Below are 18,218 nucleotides of genomic sequence, written 5' to 3'. Positions count from 1 at the left end.
GGAGTAAAAATAATGGCTACACCAGAAAGCAGATGTTACATTAAAGTAGTCAAGGCTTTCATAAAAGTTTAAAAAATATATATATTTAGAAAACAGTCAATGATGATGACCTTTTTCCCCCTTTTTTTTGGGGGGGGGGGGGGGGGGGTGACTGATGATGACCAATCCATCATCCTTTGTATTGCATTACGTCATATTTTTCCAGGGTGGTTTACGTGCAAAGGAACCAAAACTGGTGTTCTGTTAGTTGTAGTTCTTTCCATGCGCCTTGACGTCAGAGTTAGTGTTTAGAACCAATTGCGTGACTACATTTCCCATAATGCACTCTGGGCAAAAATACTGGTGGGCGGAGACTACTTGTGTGAACATAGATTTCTGTACCTGTCTGCTGAACTAGTCTGATTTATCGTTAATGTGTAAATTGTACAACTGTACTGTTTATAGAAGAGGATCGTATGGTGCAAAGAGGGCTAGACGCTTTACGTGCTCAAAGGGTTTTGTTTTCCTCGCACCATGGAGAAACAGTTGCAATTGAATTTGCTAGCCTCCAAACCCCCAATGGCAGGTTTGCAGTCTGGATCTAAAATAAGAATGGGGTGAGTTTACACTTCATCATATCATTCATTACAATCATATGCACATCGGTAAGTTACATACAAGGTGTTTTAACAACACTATCGTTGATAGCTAATAGCTGTCACGACGAGTCATAACTGTTCTCGGGATCTATTGCTTATATTTGTGTTTAACTGTTTCAATATTTGTCGCACGTAATAAAAAGCAAGTCTAAAATCCATCCACGATTAGATTTTGCTTCTCTGGTCAACTGTCTGCGGTCCCTCTTGCGTTCTGTGTCTCATCTAACTGTTAGCTACCGCGATCACGACTCAATTGTTAGCGATGACTGAATCTTTCAATAAAGCTATTGAACGAGATTTAATCGGCTCAAGCGGTTCTCAAATCAACAACAACGCAACAACCGTCTGTTTCTGACACGTAAGTTATATTACTAGGGTCAAATGAGAGGACGATAAGAAAGTTTCTACAGATGATACAAAATAAAATGTATTAGAAATTAATTTACTACTTGATTGTACACTCCTGGGTAAAAAACAGGCCCAGACAAAAATGTCAAAATCTCTATTGGACTTTTAATGGTCTTAACCATTTTTAGTCACAAATCACTGGTCTGGAAATTAGCAAGAATTGCACAAATACTGTAGATATATAGTGTTTAATGACGTCAAACAGTTCATGAGTTGTTGAAAAATGTCTCCCAGTTCATTCGTGTTTAAAGTGAGACCAAATATTCTCTGTAGGTTTCAAATCTGACTCTGATCAGGCCAAAACATGAGCCTGATGGACTTGTTCTCAAGCCACTTCTTGGTTGTCTTTGCAGTTTGGGCAGGAGCATTGTCTTGTTGAGAAAAAACATCTGATCATTCCTCTTTAGATAACATCTTTTCAGTTGTGGGAAGCAAACCTTTCTGCAATATTCTCCTGAACTCCAAAGCATTTAATGACTTTTTCACAGTGAAGTAGCTCACACATACCAGCAACAACTAAAAAGGCTCCCCACACAATGCAACTCTTCCTCCATGCTTCACTGTGCTACAGATGCATTTATTATTATATTTCTCAGCAGATTTTAGAAGAGCATCACCGTGCAACTCGTGTTACATTGTGATTCATCACTCCACACACAACTTCAAATATTCTCCCAAAACTTCATTCTGTCTTTAATGTTTTTCTTACACAGCAATGTTTTTTTTTTGTGCTTTTGGTTAAATTGAGCTAATTTCCTGACCAACAATGTGTGGTTAGAACAATTAAAAGCTTTTATTAAGCCACTTTGAGCGTGGCCCATATTTCTGCCCAGGAGTGTATGATCCTTTTTCAAACCACTTACAAAACAGAGTTGGTCACCATGAAATCAAAAGTGACATTTCCTTTTTTTGTGTGTGTGTGTGGAATATTGCAGTATTTATTATAAATGATTTATCAGTGCACGTCAGATTTTTTTTTATTCAAATGCCCTCATAATCAAAATAACTTCCCCTCCCTCTTGCAACGTCATATCTTCTCTTCTTTGATGATGTGTTTACTGGCGTCAGGGTGGGACAACCTGTTACTCACATGACATCACAGCAATAGCAAACCACAAAGATCCAATCAATTCCCGATGGACAAAATGAAGTCCCGCCATACATTTTTTCTTGTTCGAGAAGCCATTTCACATGGATATACAATCAAATCAATGAAATCTTCTGTTTCATGCTGGCTTTAAATGGCAGCTTATCATTACGTAATGGTGCGAAAGAGTTCGAAAGAACCAATTTGCTTAAATGAGACTGAATTCCCATCACTAGCTGGTGTGTCTTCTGATTCATGTTCATCTTCACACCTTGACCTCTATATCCATTTGGTCAGTCATTTAACCTGTGTCCACTAGGTTTCTTTGACCCCACAAGGATATAAGAAATATCCACAAGAACACATGGATGCCACTGACTTTTTGTTCTCCCCTCTCTCTATGCAGACCGGGAAGAAAACGAGATTTTACTCCTCTGCCCTGGAGTCAGTACTTCGAAACCATGGAGGATGTGGAGGTGGAAAATGACAACAGCAAAGACATATCCTTTGCTTAATTGTTGAGGAGACTCTTGGAAAATGTTAAAATATTGCCCTTTATGTACCTCATGTGATATAATACATTCTATTCCGTAAAACATTCCTTAACTCCTCTGTACACATTCAGAATTTACTGCAGTGGCTCTGATGGTCCTGTCCTGTTGCTCCTTCATGGAGGAGGTCACTCTGCACTGTCCTGGGCTGTGTTCACTGTGAGTTTCTTGCATCTCACAAAGCCGTACCTCACTGCGTCACTTTTAGGTCTGTGTTTTTATGATACATCATGTACATCATAAAGAGACGGATGTGGAAAAAAGGTTCTGTGCTCTAATATACAGCACGTATAACAGTAGTGTGTGTATAGATATGTATATTTATTTACTTATAAATAAATATACATACATGGCCTGTTGGTACCTTGTAAATACTTTTATATTGTTACAAAACAAAATTCAGAATGTTCTATTAATCTTTAGAATCCTGGATATTTTTTTTAGCACATTACACACAAATATGAAGCAAAAATATTTAATTTAAATAATTGCTAATATTATAAATGATATTATCTGATGTTTGTATTTACAGTCTGTTATATGCAGTAGGATTAACTGCAGGGTTGCAGCTATGGACCTCAGAGGACATGGTAAGGGATTTTAAACTCTTATTTTAGAAAACATACTTGTTTTAGTTAATTAGCTGATAACAAACCATTGATTTTAAAATCACATAGGTCAATAACATACATACAATTAACTCAAAATATATGATTTAATCGACCTGTTTTCAAATGTCACATTTTTCTCATAAAATTAAGGTGATTCTAAAGTAAAGAACCCTGACGACCTCTCTGCTGAAACAATGGCCAAGTGAGTACGTGTTCATTTCTCTTCTTTCAATGTCTGTACAAAGGAAGTTTTTGTGACATTTAGGGGCCGCTTACATGGCCTTAAAACCGGAAAAAAATAGTATGTTTTTTGGCAGTTCATTTACACGACAACGGTGTTTTGGGGGCCTGAAAACGCAAACACAAAACAGGTTTCAAAGAAAAAGTTTTTGAAAATGATACCGCTATCGGATCTGTGTAAACTACAAAAATGCGAATTTGTGAAAGTGGTGACATCATGCGCATGTGTATTGCATGTTCAGTCTTTAGGCGCGTAGTGTTTCTTTACAAAGTGCCATCGCCAACTACTGGCCTGGTATGGCAAAGGAAAAACTTATCTGTTTTTAGTACATCGTTGTTGTGTAAACATACTCTTTAGAAATGTTTCTTCCAATTTAGAAATGTTAATTTCTCTCAGGGATATTGGAAAAGTGGTGGAGGCACTTTATGGTGAAAACCCACCTCCGATCATGATTATTGGTCACAGCATGGGTGGAGCAATAGCAGTTCACACGGCTGCATCCAATCATGTCCCATCACTGCTTGGCCTTTGTGTCATTGATGTAGTGGAAGGTAAGTTTTCACCCCTCATCCCTATTGTGCCTTTTTTCATAATCCACACAAGCAAAAACAGTTCAAGACAAGAGAAAAAGTCAAATATTTACAAGTGCAAACTCTTTTGACATATCAGAGTTGCACAGTTATTGATGTGTTCACAAAAATCATTATGAAACCGCTGTATGTTTTGTCATCGATTTCAATACAGTTTGATTGTTTGTGACTGTGTGTTATATTTATGTATGCGTTAATGCTAGTTTGTTCATTCTTCAGGTACAGCAATGGATGCCTTGAACAGCATGCAAAACTTTCTGAGAGGTCGACCAAAAACGTTTAAATCTGTGGAGAACGCAATCGAATGGAGGTACACAGTTTTGAGTATATTGTGGAAAATAATATCTAGTGCTGGAATGTATATGAAATCTAGGGCTGTCGATCGATTAATTGCACAGATTTCTGTAATTAATCGCACCAAACATAAAAATGTGTAATTTTCACAAGGAATCTCCAAATTAATTTGAAAACAACATAAAGACAGTGTTTTGAATTTTTTACATTTTAATTATTTGTTTAAAGGCATTTTTTTATAAGTACGATGATTGAAGGTCACTGATATTGATGCCTCTATTACATGGATTTTATTTTCATTTTCTGGGGATAAAATAAGTCATTAAGCCATTCAACATTACAGTATAATTGAAAGCCAGGCCTAAAGTGTAAATTATCTGATCTGCATTTCCCAAAAACATCATAAGCCTGAGTAGATCTTAGAACCATTGCCACCAATGGTCTCTACTACGATCTACTTGGCTCACAATGCTTTTGAGAAATGCAGCCCAGATTGTTTATCAAGTTTATTTAGAATACAGGTATTTTAGTTTGCTAAACATGGTAGAGGTCAGTGCCTCATGTATCCCAACTGGTAACTGTGTTTTTTTCTTTTTTTCTTACCAGTGTGAAAAGTGGTCAGATCAGAAATATTGAGTCTGCACGAGTGTCCATGGTTGGACAGGTGAAAAAGTAAGTTTTCCCTAGTATGGGCTCCCTTAAAAATGAAAATTCTGTCATCATTTTCTATCTCTCAAGTTACCAACATTCTTCAAAATATCTTATTTTGTGTTCAGCAGAAGAAAGAAACTCATACAGGTTTGGAAAAACTTGAGTGTGAGTAAATGATGACAGAATTGACATTTTTGGGTGAATTATACCTTTAACTAGCTCCAGGAATTGTTGTAAATTTGTAGAAATATTTAGCTATTGAATATATTGTTGTGATCAGATGTGTTTGGATGTTTAGATGCGAGGAGCCCTTGAGTAGTCCAGGGGTTTCCAAGAGCATCAGTGAAGGTATTATTGAAGAAGAAGAGGAAGATGAAGAAGAAGGTGAATCCAACCATAAAAGGAAGAAGGAGGATGACCAAGAGGTAATACATGTTTCAATTCTGATCTTATCACCCTGTCAGGGCTTATTTTGCAACAATAACTGGCTGACTGTCAACTACAGTTCAAAAGTTAGGGGTCAGTAGATGTTTTTTTTAAAAGAAATTAATACTTTTATTCAGCAAGCATGCATTAAATAGATAAAAAATGACAATAAAGGCATTTATAATGTTGCAAAAGTTTTCCATTTCAAAATAGATGCTGTTCTTTTGAACTTGCTATTCATCAAATAATCCTGGAAATATCACGGTTTCCACAAACTGCACAACTGATTTTAATATTGATAATAACAATAGAAATGTAATCTGAGCACCAAAGTCAGCATATAAGGCTGATTTCTGAAGGATCATGTGATGCTAAAGACTGGAGTAATGATGCTGAAAATTCTGCTTTGCCTTCACAGGAATAAATTACAATTCAAAATCTATTAAAATAGAAAAAAGTTATTTTAAATTGTAATAATATTTCACAATATTACTGTTTTACTGTATTTATGATCAAATAAATGCAGTTTTGGTGTGCATAAGAGACTTCTTTCAAAAACTCTTACTGACCCAAAACTTTTGAACGGTAATGTACATTATCCCTTACTTTATTGTGCATTTAATCACTTGCATTAACATCAAATATCACATTATTTTATGTACAAATGATTGATTGATGATTTTTCCATTTGGCAGATAAAGAAAGAATGTCTGTACACATGGCGTATTGAACTCTCAAAGACAGAGAAGTACTGGGAAGGCTGGTTTAAAGGATTGTCTTCTCTCTTTCTCAGCTGCTCTGTGCCAAAACTCCTCCTGCTGGCTGGTGAGGCTTAGACATGAATTTTAGAACTCTTAAAGTCGGCATGAAAAAGAAGTAGTCTTTTCTTCTCTATTGTGACGTATATCCTAGTACAACGGCGTCTTGAACAAGAAAAAATGTATGGCGGGACTTGATTTTGTTAATTGGGAATTGATCGGATCGTTTGCTATTGCTGTGATGTCATGTAAGTGATAGGTTGCCCCAATGCCCTTATTCCAATAAACACGTCATCAGAGAAGGGAGGGGGAGTTATTTTGATTAAAGATTACGAGGGCACATGAAAAAAATAATAATAATAATGTACACGGATAAATCATTTTATTAAAAAATACTGCAATATTCTATACAAAATTAAGAATTGTCAATCTTGATTACATGGTGACTTTAATGTGTAATAATAATGTGTTTCCCACAGGTGTTGACAGGCTTGATAAAGATCTTACCATTGGGCAAATGCAAGGTAAGGCATTGATATTTCTGTTCTTCAGGCAAGTCACGTTGCTGTGGCCAGAAGGTCCTTCATCTCTTCTTTGATTATTATTACAGGAAAGTTTCAGATGCAGGTTCTGCCACAATGTGGCCATGCTGTTCATGAAGATGCCCCGGAAAAAGTATGTCTGTTTGTATCATAGGGTCACAGTCCTTGAAAACTTCTACTGTGGTCTTTTACTGATTTGGTTTCTTCTGAACTATAATATGCCGTTTTGCAGGTAGCTGATGCTCTAGCCACATTCATGGTCCGTAACAAGTTCACTGAATTCAAGGAGGATTTCCCCTGGTAAGAAGTCAAATGTTGAGTGAATCGTATCACAGACATATATTTGATTTGTTTTCTAATCTTGCCCTTTTTTGTCTTCTGTGTGGTGTTTGCTTCAACAGATGATGTGTAGCCTCCACTCGTAGTCTTCATCCAGCGCTGTCATCCCTCTCTGCTCTCACCGGGGATTAAAATACAACCAAAATCATGATGACTCATTTACTGCGAACTCATTCTTAAATTATATTCAGTTTTGTATGACTTTATGTATGTTTGCTGTAGTCATTAAAATTCTCATGGCTACGTTGGCAGGAAATAATAATACAATAAGACTTTAATTTAAAATCGCTATGTATATTTACATTTTTATTTCCCCCTTAACTGATTTCTTTTGCATTTCCTCTGATGCCTTGCTTGTTTATTGTTGTTATTAGGATGATTGCATCATATTGTGGTCAAAGTGTTGGTCGGTTGCTGATTTCAAGGGAAAAATAAAAAGAGAGATTTCCGCAGTCTGCTCATTCATTCTAGGGCTTGGTATAAATATATATTTTCACAGGGTGTAAAAATCTACCTTTTATTGCCTATTGTCACTGAATGTAATTCTTTGTAGTGAATCAAATCTGTTCCTGATTCCCAGAAAAAAAGGTATGGGACAATTCTTTTAATGAGTAGTTTAGCTTATTGAGTAGACGAGTTACCAATTCTGCCCTTTATAATTTACAGTATTAGCAGAGAGAACACCTCTTTCATATGTAAGCAAAATTAAATATACCTAAATCAGTCATAATCAAATTCATAAGTTTATTGATAGAATCAATATATAAACATAATAAAATACATCAAGAAGCACAATCATTTGTGAAATTATTGCATTTAGCTTATACTAAAGATAAACTCATATTGCAGTAAGACAAACTCTAAAGACAAATGTTAACCTTTTTATACTGTTAATAATTCAATACATTGCTTTATTTCACACACATTGAACAGTCCAAAGTGTATATGTGCATAATACAAGCTGTCTGCATAAATGATGAAAGATTCTTATAAGAGCTTGTTAACAACAGAGGAGGCATTGTTTAAGCAGTAAGACGTAAAATCCACTTAAAATCATCTTCTATATTAGAATAGAAAAAATATATATTTTTTAGATATTTTAAACAGAACAGTGTAATTTCATGTAAAAGTATATGGTTCCCTTGACCTTCTCAGACAAACTTTTTTAAATATGGCGTTCATCATAATTAAACATTTACTTGTACGCTGTAAACTAAAATTATTATTGCACGTTAACTTTTTTCCAATCATCTTTTGTAACATACAGTTAATGTACATTAACAGAGGGCCTTACTTTGCCTGAACGATAGCAGAAATAATATTTGAACAATGGCCACACGGCTTCATCTCTCATACCATAGATCAGAGGACTCAAGCAACGTGGCAGCATAAGAACAATAAGAAAATTTAGATATCTGAGATTTATGAAGAGAGAAGAGCTGTCAGTCACCATGTATAGTGCTTTGTTTATCGTGGCATAGAGGAAAGAGGTGAGACACAGTCCCAGCTGAATCAAGTGCAACAGCACCGTTCTGAGGGCTTTTTTAGCTGAATCTTTATCAGAGGAAACAGACCGAGCAGTGATCATAATGCTAATGTATGTGAAAATGATGATCACTGCAACCGACACAAAATAAAGAACATCAAACCCTTGAGTTTTATCCAGCTGCCATTTGAATAAAAACAATTTCTCTTGTGTGCAAAATAAAACATCTACAAACAAACTGGGGTTGACAATTAAAACAAAAATAATGTCTATTATAATATTTATAGAACTAAGGAACCAGATGATTCCTATGGCGATTCCAGTCCTTTTTGGTGTGGCGATGTTGCAGTGTCTCAGAGGGAAGCAGATTGCCACATACCGCTCCAGCGACATCAGTGCGAGAGTCAGAGGAGCGTTACGGAAAGAGCAGTAGGAGATAAAAACTAACAGAGTGCAGACGGTTCTGGTTACTTGAATGTAAAATGTTCCCATTGTGTACATGGTAGTTGTGAGCAGCAAAAGCACAGAGTCATTCACAAGCATGTGGCCAAAAAGAATGTAGCGCGGCGTCTCATGGAATACGCGCTTGCTTCCTAGAGCAAAGAGCATCACACAGTTTACCAAAAAGAAGAACAGGGATATTAACAGAATCACTGAAATTTTAGTCCTGGGCCCAGCATCCATGTCTACCTTGAAGATTTGCTGATAAATGAATGAAACATCCCCAGTTGTGCCATTGGACGCCGCCATAAGCTGAAAGACAACAAAAAAAAAAAAGAACAATTAGATTAATTAGAGCAACAGTGTAAATCATGCAATTGTACTGATAGCTATTTATTTTAAGTGGCATCTTTAAAAATGAAATTTTAACAAGTTTGCAATATAGGCTACCTTAGACACAGACGTGTTGCCTTTCAGTGAGGCATCATCCTTTCATCTGCTAAAGCTGCAGATTCCACAAACAATTCTGCTCCTCATTTTATAGATGTTGAAGTTTCGCAGATTGAACCACATGGGTATGCCGTCCATGCCACTGGGTGTTTGAGAGGGGAGGGAGGGAGAGCAAAAGAGAGATAGAAAGACATGCGGGTGTCATTTTAAGAATTAAAAGTGGGGCCCAAGAATCAGAGACCACTATTGAAAATTTTTCAAACTCTTTCTAATTTTATAATATCGAAAGAATATGAGTGAAAAGTATAGTTAACATTGGGGTTTTATATTTACCACACACACACAAAAATAAATAATATGATAGAACAATTCTTGATTCATGATTTTACAGTAGACACTTATTATTTATTTTATTTGTAGTATTTGAGCAGTAACTATGATTGGAATGTCTAGACGAAATGTATTATGTTGGCTTATTTTAGCCTACATAATTGATTGACTGTATAAAAGTCACATATTATTATGTTGTTAAAATCATGGCGAGGTTTTAACATACTAACTCAATGTATGTGGTTCACCGAGACCATAAACAGACAACTGAAAAGCACGTCATCGGCTTCTTTGTCTTCAGGAGCCGCATCTCTGTTGAGTGTATGTGGACACAATTATAAAGTGTGTGTTTGTGAATTTAGGAATAAGAGTTAGTCTGTAATGACAGGAACTCAACATAGGAGATGTGTGAACCAGGAACCAGGTCTCGTGGAGGGGTACACCACAACATTGTGTACCAGGCTTCCCGCGTTGCCCTCAGGGGGTGTTTCTGCTTGCCTCCCGTCCACCTCACTTCAATGGGGTGTTCACAAGCTGTCAATATTCGGGTTATGGTCGGGTTAAGGTCACTATTCGGGTTTCTGAAACATTCGGAATAACCCCTTTACATGCGTGAGCAGAGAGAGTTACTCCTGTATACATGGAATTTGTAATCAATTGGCAATATCCCGATGTAAACGGCGACGCACGGTTAGCGTCTGGACGTACGGACAACCTTAAGATGCAATATGCGTCATATTCGATTCTTCTTCCTGTATCCAAAGACAACAACAGCAGCAGCAGCAGCAACATTCATGGTTTTCACCACACTAATAAAGAAATTGGTTTCCTCCTCGCTCCAAAAGTATGGTGCTGTGCTGCGTCTCGCCATGTTTACCTCTACTTCTTGTTTACTTCCGGTATACTGCACGCAGGTTTTTACAAGAAGTAAACAAGAACTTCATACAAGAAGTTCCTCTACTCAAAAGACCAAGATTCCTTGGGAATAGAACATGCGCAGAATACAAATCAATGTTCCTTTTGATGGGCATATGCCGATACGCGTTTACATGACCAAATATTCGGGTTAGAAAAGGGATCATATTCGGGTTTTTAAAAACCGGAATATGAGCATATTCGGGGTTTTGCCGGTGTTTACATGGCCGTGCGCGACCGGGTTGTTGCTAAATTCCGGTTTTGAACGGGTTATTGGCTGCTTGTAAACGTAGTCAAGCTGTCAATATTGGGGTTATGGTCGGGTTAAGGTCACTATTCGGGTTTCTGAAACATTCGGAATAACCCGTTTACGGCGTCGCCATTTACATCAGGATATTGCCAATTGATTACAAATTCCATGTATACATGTATATTCCTCTGCTCACGCATGTAAACGGGTTATTCCGAATGTTTCAGAAACCCGAATAGTGACCTTAACCCGACCATAACCCGAATATTGACAGCTTGTAAACGTAGTCAACGATGAACCAAGAACAACGATATTTCTAAAAACAAGAACCCCAGTCTATCTTGGCAAAAGGCAGAGGTGTAAAGTCCAGAGGTCAAAAAGTAAAAGTCCTGCCATATGTTTATGCATGAACTCAGCCAGCTGATTTCACTAATTAGTTATATCTCATGGCTGAAAAATAATTAGCTAATTATCTGCTAATTAGCAAATCCAGGTGATTGGAACAAAATACTGTTATGATGCCAATTTGTGTAGCAATACTGCTGTGGTTAAAGGGACATGTCAAGCATTTATTTATTTATTATTTGTTTATTTTAATGTTGCTGAGGAATGAGTTAAAGCATAACGCATACAGTACACTCCATAAATGTTCATAAAGAGTGGTGAAAATTGATAAGCCATAGCTTATGGATCCGGTGATTTACCCACAGGATTTATATAGGGGAATGTTCACCAAACAAATTCATTAGCTAACAGGTATGAAAGTAACAATAACAAAAGAAGAAGAAAAATAGGCAAATGCGCATGCATGCAGGACAGCTGTATTTGCCAACTGTGAAGGTCTGACCACACAGTCCACATTCTGAACATTCAATCTAAGGAAGGAAGAACAAACTATAGAATAAGTTACATGCTAATGAAGAACAGTTACTTGTTTTGCTATGTATACATTTTTCTTATCTATTGTCCAGTCATGTTATAAAATAAAAATAAAAATAAATGTCACAGTTGTATTACCTTTTTATAGTAAGCCCAATTTAACACACAATTACCCTTCATTGTGAAATTTTCACATCTCCTCTTTATATAATAGTGTTACTTCCTTGAGCAGCTATCAGGATATTGGTTATCCTGCAAAGTTTTTGATTTGGCTAACTTTAATTGCATCAATTTGGTGTGGCAGTATGGCCTAACAACAATGACACGTTACAATAATGAAACTTAATTTATAGACCTTTTTTTAATCTGTTCCTAACGGATAGCAGATGACAACAATGAAAGCACATGATGTGATCAATAACAAGTAAAGAGAATATGTTAAAGGATTAGTTCACTTTCAAATTTTTTTTTGCTAATTATTTACTGACCCCCATGTCATCCAAGACATCCATGTCTTTTTTTCTTCGGTCAAAAAGAAATGAAGGTTTTTGAGGAAAACATTCCTGAGTGAGTAAATTATCAGCAAAAAATTGTTTGAAAGTGAACTAATCCTTTAATGAGTTTCATGGTACCAGTCAAATGAAGAGAACTGGCATAATTCAAATTTATATTACATTAAAAAAGGCACTAACACATTACATTTTATTTATAAAACTCATAGACCATTGTGTCATATTTCTTTTGATAAATAGGTCAGCAAAAAAGTAAACAATAAAGCACTTCCTATTGTTTTAGAGTGGGTTATGCTATTCATGTGAGGTGACAAATGTGAGGTGACAAATGATTAAGAGATTAGTGATGTAGGCCTCTATGTGAAAATTAGCCATAGAGAATATCAGTATATATTTGTAATAATTCATCATCACTATATCATATGTTCTGCTTATTTCAGTAATACAATTTGTGGTTGCACTTGCCACTCAGTGTTTTTCACAGGACTTTAATCACTAAAGACAAAGTGTAATTTTACCTGTAGGCTACTACTGCTTCAACTTTTAAAGTTAAACATGAAACAGTGAGGCAACATGAAAAAAGTTCATAAAAGGAGAGCTGCTGTCTGTCCACGCCATCCACTGTGATTTACAACACGAGGACAAATACATCAAAACGAACAACAAATGAACATTATACAAGTTGGTACAGTGTATATATTTTGAACATGTAGTAAGCTAAACCCAAAAATAAAATATTCAACCAATTAAAGTGTTAGTTCACCCAAAAATGAAAAAATATGTAAGTACATTCCAAACCCGCAAGACCTTCGTTCTTCTTCAGAACAGTCAGAAATTAATATATTTTTAATGAAATCCGAGTGGTTTCTGAACCAGACAGAGGCTGCAAAGTCATTGCTACTTTCAAGGTCCAGAAAGGTACTAAAGACATCGTTAAAATTGTCCATGTGACTACAGTGGTTCAACCTTAATGTCATGAAGCGACAAGAATACTTTTTTTGTGCACAAAAAACAAACAAAAATAACGACTTTATTCAACAATCTCTTCTCTTCCATGTCATTCTCCTAGGCATGTTTTGTAAATAGCCTCTACGTCAGAACGCCGGCTGGCTCAGTATTTCCATCTTTGGCCTTAAATTGATGCTTACGGCCGTCTGCTGGAAGCTAGTTATTTTAGTCGATAAAGTTTTAAATATGGATATATTTTTTTACACTAACTCATCTCTTCGCTTCAGAAGGCCTTTATTAACCTCTTCAAAATATAAAATGGCCATTCACTGCCATTATAAAGCTATGAAGAGCCAGGACATGTTTTAATATTACTCCAATTGTATTCGTCTGAAAGAAGAATGTCATACACATAGGATGGCTTGAGGGTGAGTAAATCATGGGGTAATTTTTATTTTTGGGTGAACAATCCCTTTAAGTAGGGCTAAATGCTTCCCTCTAGACAGGTACTTCCTTAAGGTTGATGGAGGGTAAACAAAATTATGGTAAGCACTAAACAGTCCGCAAGCATCCCTCTACTCAAGCATTCTATGTTGTGTATCCCCCTCTGCTCTTAGCGCTCTAGGCTGAGGCCTGTCCCGCAGAGACGGAGTAAGGTTTTGTACACTTGTGTGTTTACACATGCTCCAGACACCAGTCACGCTGGCGTCTCCCATAGCAACAACATCAAGAAGCAGAACTTCGTTCCCCGTTTAAAAATAGAAATAAAGCTCACTGAAGCCTTTCACTTTAATTTTGAGGCCATGATTGCACAAAATGTTGTACTAAAAAGTTATTTATCTATAAGTATCTTTAAAAATTGTACTTACTATGTAGGCTATTATACCATTATAAAATGTTTTTATTTATTTAAACACCCAATTATGCCAGAATTACATGAAAATCTCAGCTGCATTCAGATTTAAAATGAGTGAGGCTACATTGAAGGATGCAGGGTCCATCACTGTACAAGGTTGACAGTCCCTACAACCAAACATATGCAAAAGCAATGCAAGACCTTCTCTGCTGCGATAATGCCGTCATCCCTTCTTGTCCGGTAGGAGCAATCTGTCTCTTAGTCGTATGTACATATAATTAGATTATAAATGTGAGATATAATAGAAAAAAAATACATTATAAAGAGCAACAAATGGACATTATACAGGTTTGTTCATAGAGTATATTGTGAGCAAGCAAACAAATTAATGCTGAACTATTTCTATGATCACTGCATCTGTAACTATTTATTACACAAGCTCATATACAGTAAGGGTGGTTTATTTACGTGCATGATGAGCTATACATAAATGTTGTTTGTAGATGCAAAAAGCCTTGAAAAGACTTTCTTTAACAGTCCAAAAGTGTACAAATGCATAAAACAGGCTGTCTGGATATTTAATTATAATAATTTGGAAATGTACATAGAATTCTTGGTGAGGTGTTAACAGTTTTTATTTTATGTTTATACTTTTGTCCCTGGTTAGGAGACATTATTATTTTCCCAAAATTATTTTTATTTTTTAATATCAGTTGTTTTTATACAAGTGTAATTTCAGCACCCATGTAGAAACTTGTAAATAATAGCTTCTATATTATAATATAAATAAAATGAAAGCATTAAAAATGAAAAGAATACATATGCATATATATAAATGAATAAATATTATGTTAAAATATGCACAGATATATCACTCACCCAAATATTTTGGCAGATAATTTCATCTGAGAGTTTGATGAACAAGTTTAAATATTGCAATTATTATTATATTATGTCTAAGGTTTTTGCAACTTGTGAGCCACAATATCTTTTTGGATATAACCATTTGTCAAAAAACCATAGAATTAATGTACATTAATACAGGGCTTTACTTTTCCTGAACGATAGCAGAAAAAATATTTGAACAATGGCCACACGGCTTCATCTCTCATACCATAGATCAGAGAACTCAGGCAACGAGGTAGAATGAGAATAATAATAAAATTTAGATATCTGAGATTTATGAAGAGAGAAGAGTTGGTTCCAGTCATTATGTACAGTGTTCTTTCTATTGTAGTATACAGGAAAGAGGTGAGACACAGTCCCAGCTGAATCAAGTGCAACAGCACCGTTCTGAGGGCTTTTTTAGCTGATTCTTTATCAGAGGAAACAGACCGAGCAGTGATCATAATGCTAATGTATGTGAAAATGATGATCACTGCAACCGACACAAAATAAAGAACATCAAACGCTTGATATTTATCCAGCTGCCATTTGTATAGAAACAATTTTTCTAATGTGCAAAATATAATACCGGCTAAATAATTGGGGTTGACAGTTAGAACAAAAATAATGTCTATTATAATATTTATAGAACTAAGGAACCAGATGATTCCTATGGCGATTCCAGTCCTTTTTGGTGTGGCGATGTTGCAGTGTCTCAGAGGGAAGCAGATTGCCACATACCGCTCCAGCGACATCAGTGCGAGAGTCAGAGGAGCGTTACGGAAAGAGCAGTAGGAGATAAAAACTAACAGAGTGCATATGGATTTGGGGATTGGAAGGAAACACTGAGCCACTGCATACATTAAGATTGAGACCAGCAAAAGCACAGAGTCATTCACAAGCATGTGGCCAAAAAGAATGTAGCGTGGCGTCTCATGGAATACGCGCTTGCTTCCTAGAGCAAAGAGCATCACACAGTTTACAAAAACAAAGAACAGAGATGTTAACACAGCCACTGCAGTTTTAGTACTGAGCCCAGCATCCATGTCTTGATTAAAGATTTGCTGATAAGTGAAAGACACATCCCCAGCTGTGCCATTGGACCCCGCCATAAGCTGAAATACAAGAAACAGCCAAACTAGACTTATTTGAACAATATATGATCAATGCAGTTTGATGCAATCTTTTTCCATCTGTTGATTATGTGAATTAAAAATGAATATTTTCAAAAGTTTGCATAGGACACAACAGACCTCTTACACAAACGTGTTGTCTTTCTACTGTGAATAAGACAGACATCAACCTTCCATCTGCTCCAGCTGCAGAGTCCACAAACACAAACACTGCTCCTGAACTTATATAGATGTTAAACAGAGGCAGACAGAACCACATGGCCTTGGGTGGGAGGGAGGCCCTATTTTTATTCAATACTAAATTAGTCATTTTGTATAACCAATAAAATGAGTGAAAAGTTTAATAGAAAAAAAATAGAACCCGGCTTATTCCATTTTACAAAACCCTGTTTTTCTGGTCACTTTTTTTTTTTATCTGAGAAAGTGCTTCATGTGATCATGCAGCTAAATGCTAAGCGACATTCTTGCACATTTTAAAAGAGTGCACGTGTGTGTGGTGGGAATGGGATTACTAAAGTAACAGGAGATGAGGAGAAAGGCCCGCACTGCGTGGCCAGCATAGTCCATGTAAATGTGAGCGCCACTTTCTTGTCTTAGCTTTCTTGCAATAAGCGGTAAAAATTTAATAGACTTATTTGTAGTTGAAATGATGAAAATCTCTGATGCATTCAGATTTAATTGAGTGGGCTAGCTGGGCCTATTTGAAGAATCCAGGGTCTGTTACTATACAATGTTCACAGTCCCTAACCACCAAACATATGCAACATAAATTTAAGACCCTCTCTGCTGCTATAATGTTGTCATCCCTCTTAGATGAAATAAAATACATTAAAAGAGCAACTAATGGACATTATACAGGTTTGTTTGGAGAATATATTGTGAGCAAGCTCAACTCTACAGACAGAAAATTAAATATTCAACAAATTAATGCTGAACTATTTTAGGATCACTGTAAAATTATACACTGTAAAAAATGATCGTGATTTTAACGGTAAAAATGCTACAGTGCAAAACTGTTAATTGGTTAAAGGGACACTGTGTAGGTTTTTAGGTATTTTATTATCTGAAATCAATATTTTTATTCTTAAATATGTCCTCAATGGTGTACAAATACCTCTGCAAATTATCTGACTTATCCTCGTAAATTAAGAATTTATTATCTTTATGTACATGGGACGGGTAGGTTCACGGAGGCTTCCATGTCGTTCCGCCATCTTGAAAAACTATAATAGCAGAGAGGGTCAAAAAGTACCAACCAAACGCGTTTCCACAACGCGTTTTCGTTCAGAGCCAGCGTCATGTAACTGAAAGCAGCAGAACCGGAGGAGCAGAGCTGAGAGGCGCTGGTCACTGCCCCGGCAAGTTTAAAAGGCTGCATTGCTTCTCTTCTCTGCCTTGGAAACTTTCAATTCTATCAAGATCGTCTCTTGTAGCTGCCGCGGGCATCTTTGTCGTCGTGGTATTGACTCTCGCTCTCCTCCTCTTCCTCGTCGTCCACCTCTACTAGACGACAGCGCCGGGTGATTCTGTCAGCAGTAAATAGGCTACTTTTAAAATAATGTAACTCACGTTTGAATGCCTTTTGTTTGTGATCCGATGTGGATTCTGATCACCATATAAGGTAGAAATATTTATACGCGAGTAAAAGACTATATTGCACGCTAACCATTAACGTTACCATAGTAAACAAAATAAACGCTTGAAGATACGCATAGTAAAAAAAACATAGTGAACGTTTGAAGAAATCAGACCAATCATAAAGGTTATCACAATAATGTTTTTATTTTATCTGTCAGATAGCCTACGTCTCGTCTCTTTATACCGGACTATCATAAAATAAAGCACATTTTTTTTCCCGGGAGCTTCCTCTGTTTCTCTGACTGAAAATATCTGTAACGTTAGCCTACTGGGAGTCGAGAGAGTGCTAAAGCTCCTCAGGTCGTATTATTGGTGGCATATATTTGTAGAAATTATCATTCTTTTTAAATGTGATATAT

At 36.3% G+C, this 18,218-nt stretch overlaps 3 protein-coding genes across 4 annotated transcripts; 1 reads left to right on the top strand and 2 right to left on the bottom strand.

Annotated features, from left to right (window-relative positions):
• The first annotated feature begins 325 nt into the window (after positions 1-325).
• On the top strand, positions 326-7,588 carry ppme1 (protein phosphatase methylesterase 1). Of its 2 annotated transcripts, none has more exons than XM_056237101.1 (14): positions 326-596; positions 2,540-2,634; positions 2,752-2,843; positions 3,217-3,274; positions 3,446-3,497; positions 3,933-4,087; positions 4,346-4,436; positions 5,027-5,092; positions 5,370-5,496; positions 6,193-6,322; positions 6,735-6,779; positions 6,866-6,930; positions 7,030-7,097; positions 7,199-7,588. In XM_056237101.1, coding segments are annotated over exons 1-14 (1,128 nt in total). In that variant the 5' UTR covers positions 326-513; the 3' UTR covers positions 7,200-7,588. The 2 variants fall into 2 exon arrangements, with proteins under 2 accessions (XP_056093076.1, XP_056093075.1); XM_056237100.1 differs by having other exon boundaries at positions 5,352-5,496.
• A 756-nt stretch (positions 7,589-8,344) lies between these two features.
• LOC130072148 (odorant receptor 131-2-like) lies at positions 8,345-9,372 on the bottom strand. Its single transcript, XM_056237105.1, has one exon. The coding sequence runs from the start codon at positions 9,370-9,372 to the stop codon at positions 8,404-8,406; it is 969 nt and encodes a 322-aa protein (XP_056093080.1). The 3' UTR covers positions 8,345-8,403.
• Positions 9,373-15,195: 5,823 nt separating this feature from the next.
• LOC130072142 (odorant receptor 131-2-like) lies at positions 15,196-16,377 on the bottom strand. The gene is made up of 2 exons (XM_056237097.1): positions 16,342-16,377; positions 15,196-16,203 (listed from the first exon to the last, which is right to left on the bottom strand). Exon 2 carries the CDS (start codon positions 16,198-16,200, stop codon positions 15,229-15,231), a length of 972 nt encoding a protein of 323 aa, XP_056093072.1. The 5' UTR covers positions 16,201-16,203; positions 16,342-16,377; the 3' UTR covers positions 15,196-15,228.
• Positions 16,378-18,218: the final 1,841 nt, after the last annotated feature.

Source organism: Rhinichthys klamathensis, unplaced genomic scaffold, assembly GCF_029890125.1.
Source record: "Rhinichthys klamathensis goyatoka isolate OS25496 unplaced genomic scaffold, OSU_Roscu_1.1 h1tg000477l_1, whole genome shotgun sequence".
NCBI lineage: Eukaryota > Metazoa > Chordata > Actinopteri > Cypriniformes > Leuciscidae > Rhinichthys > Rhinichthys klamathensis.
The sequence above is the reverse complement of the archived record's forward strand: the minus strand, read 5'-3'. Positions and strand labels throughout refer to the sequence as shown.

Coding starts and splice junctions, on each gene's coding strand:
- ppme1 (XM_056237100.1), top strand. CDS start 514: ATGGAGAAACAGTTGCAATTGAATTTGCTAGCCTCCAAACCCCCAATG. Junction 2,635..2,751: donor AAATGACAACAGCAAAGACA/TATCCTTTGCTT, acceptor CTCCTCTGTACA/CATTCAGAATTTACTGCAGT. Junction 4,088..4,345: donor TGTCATTGATGTAGTGGAAG/GTAAGTTTTCAC, acceptor TTCATTCTTCAG/GTACAGCAATGGATGCCTTG.
- LOC130072148 (XM_056237105.1), bottom strand. CDS start 9,372: ATGGCGGCGTCCAATGGCACAACTGGGGATGTTTCATTCATTTATCAG.
- LOC130072142 (XM_056237097.1), bottom strand. CDS start 16,200: ATGGCGGGGTCCAATGGCACAGCTGGGGATGTGTCTTTCACTTATCAG.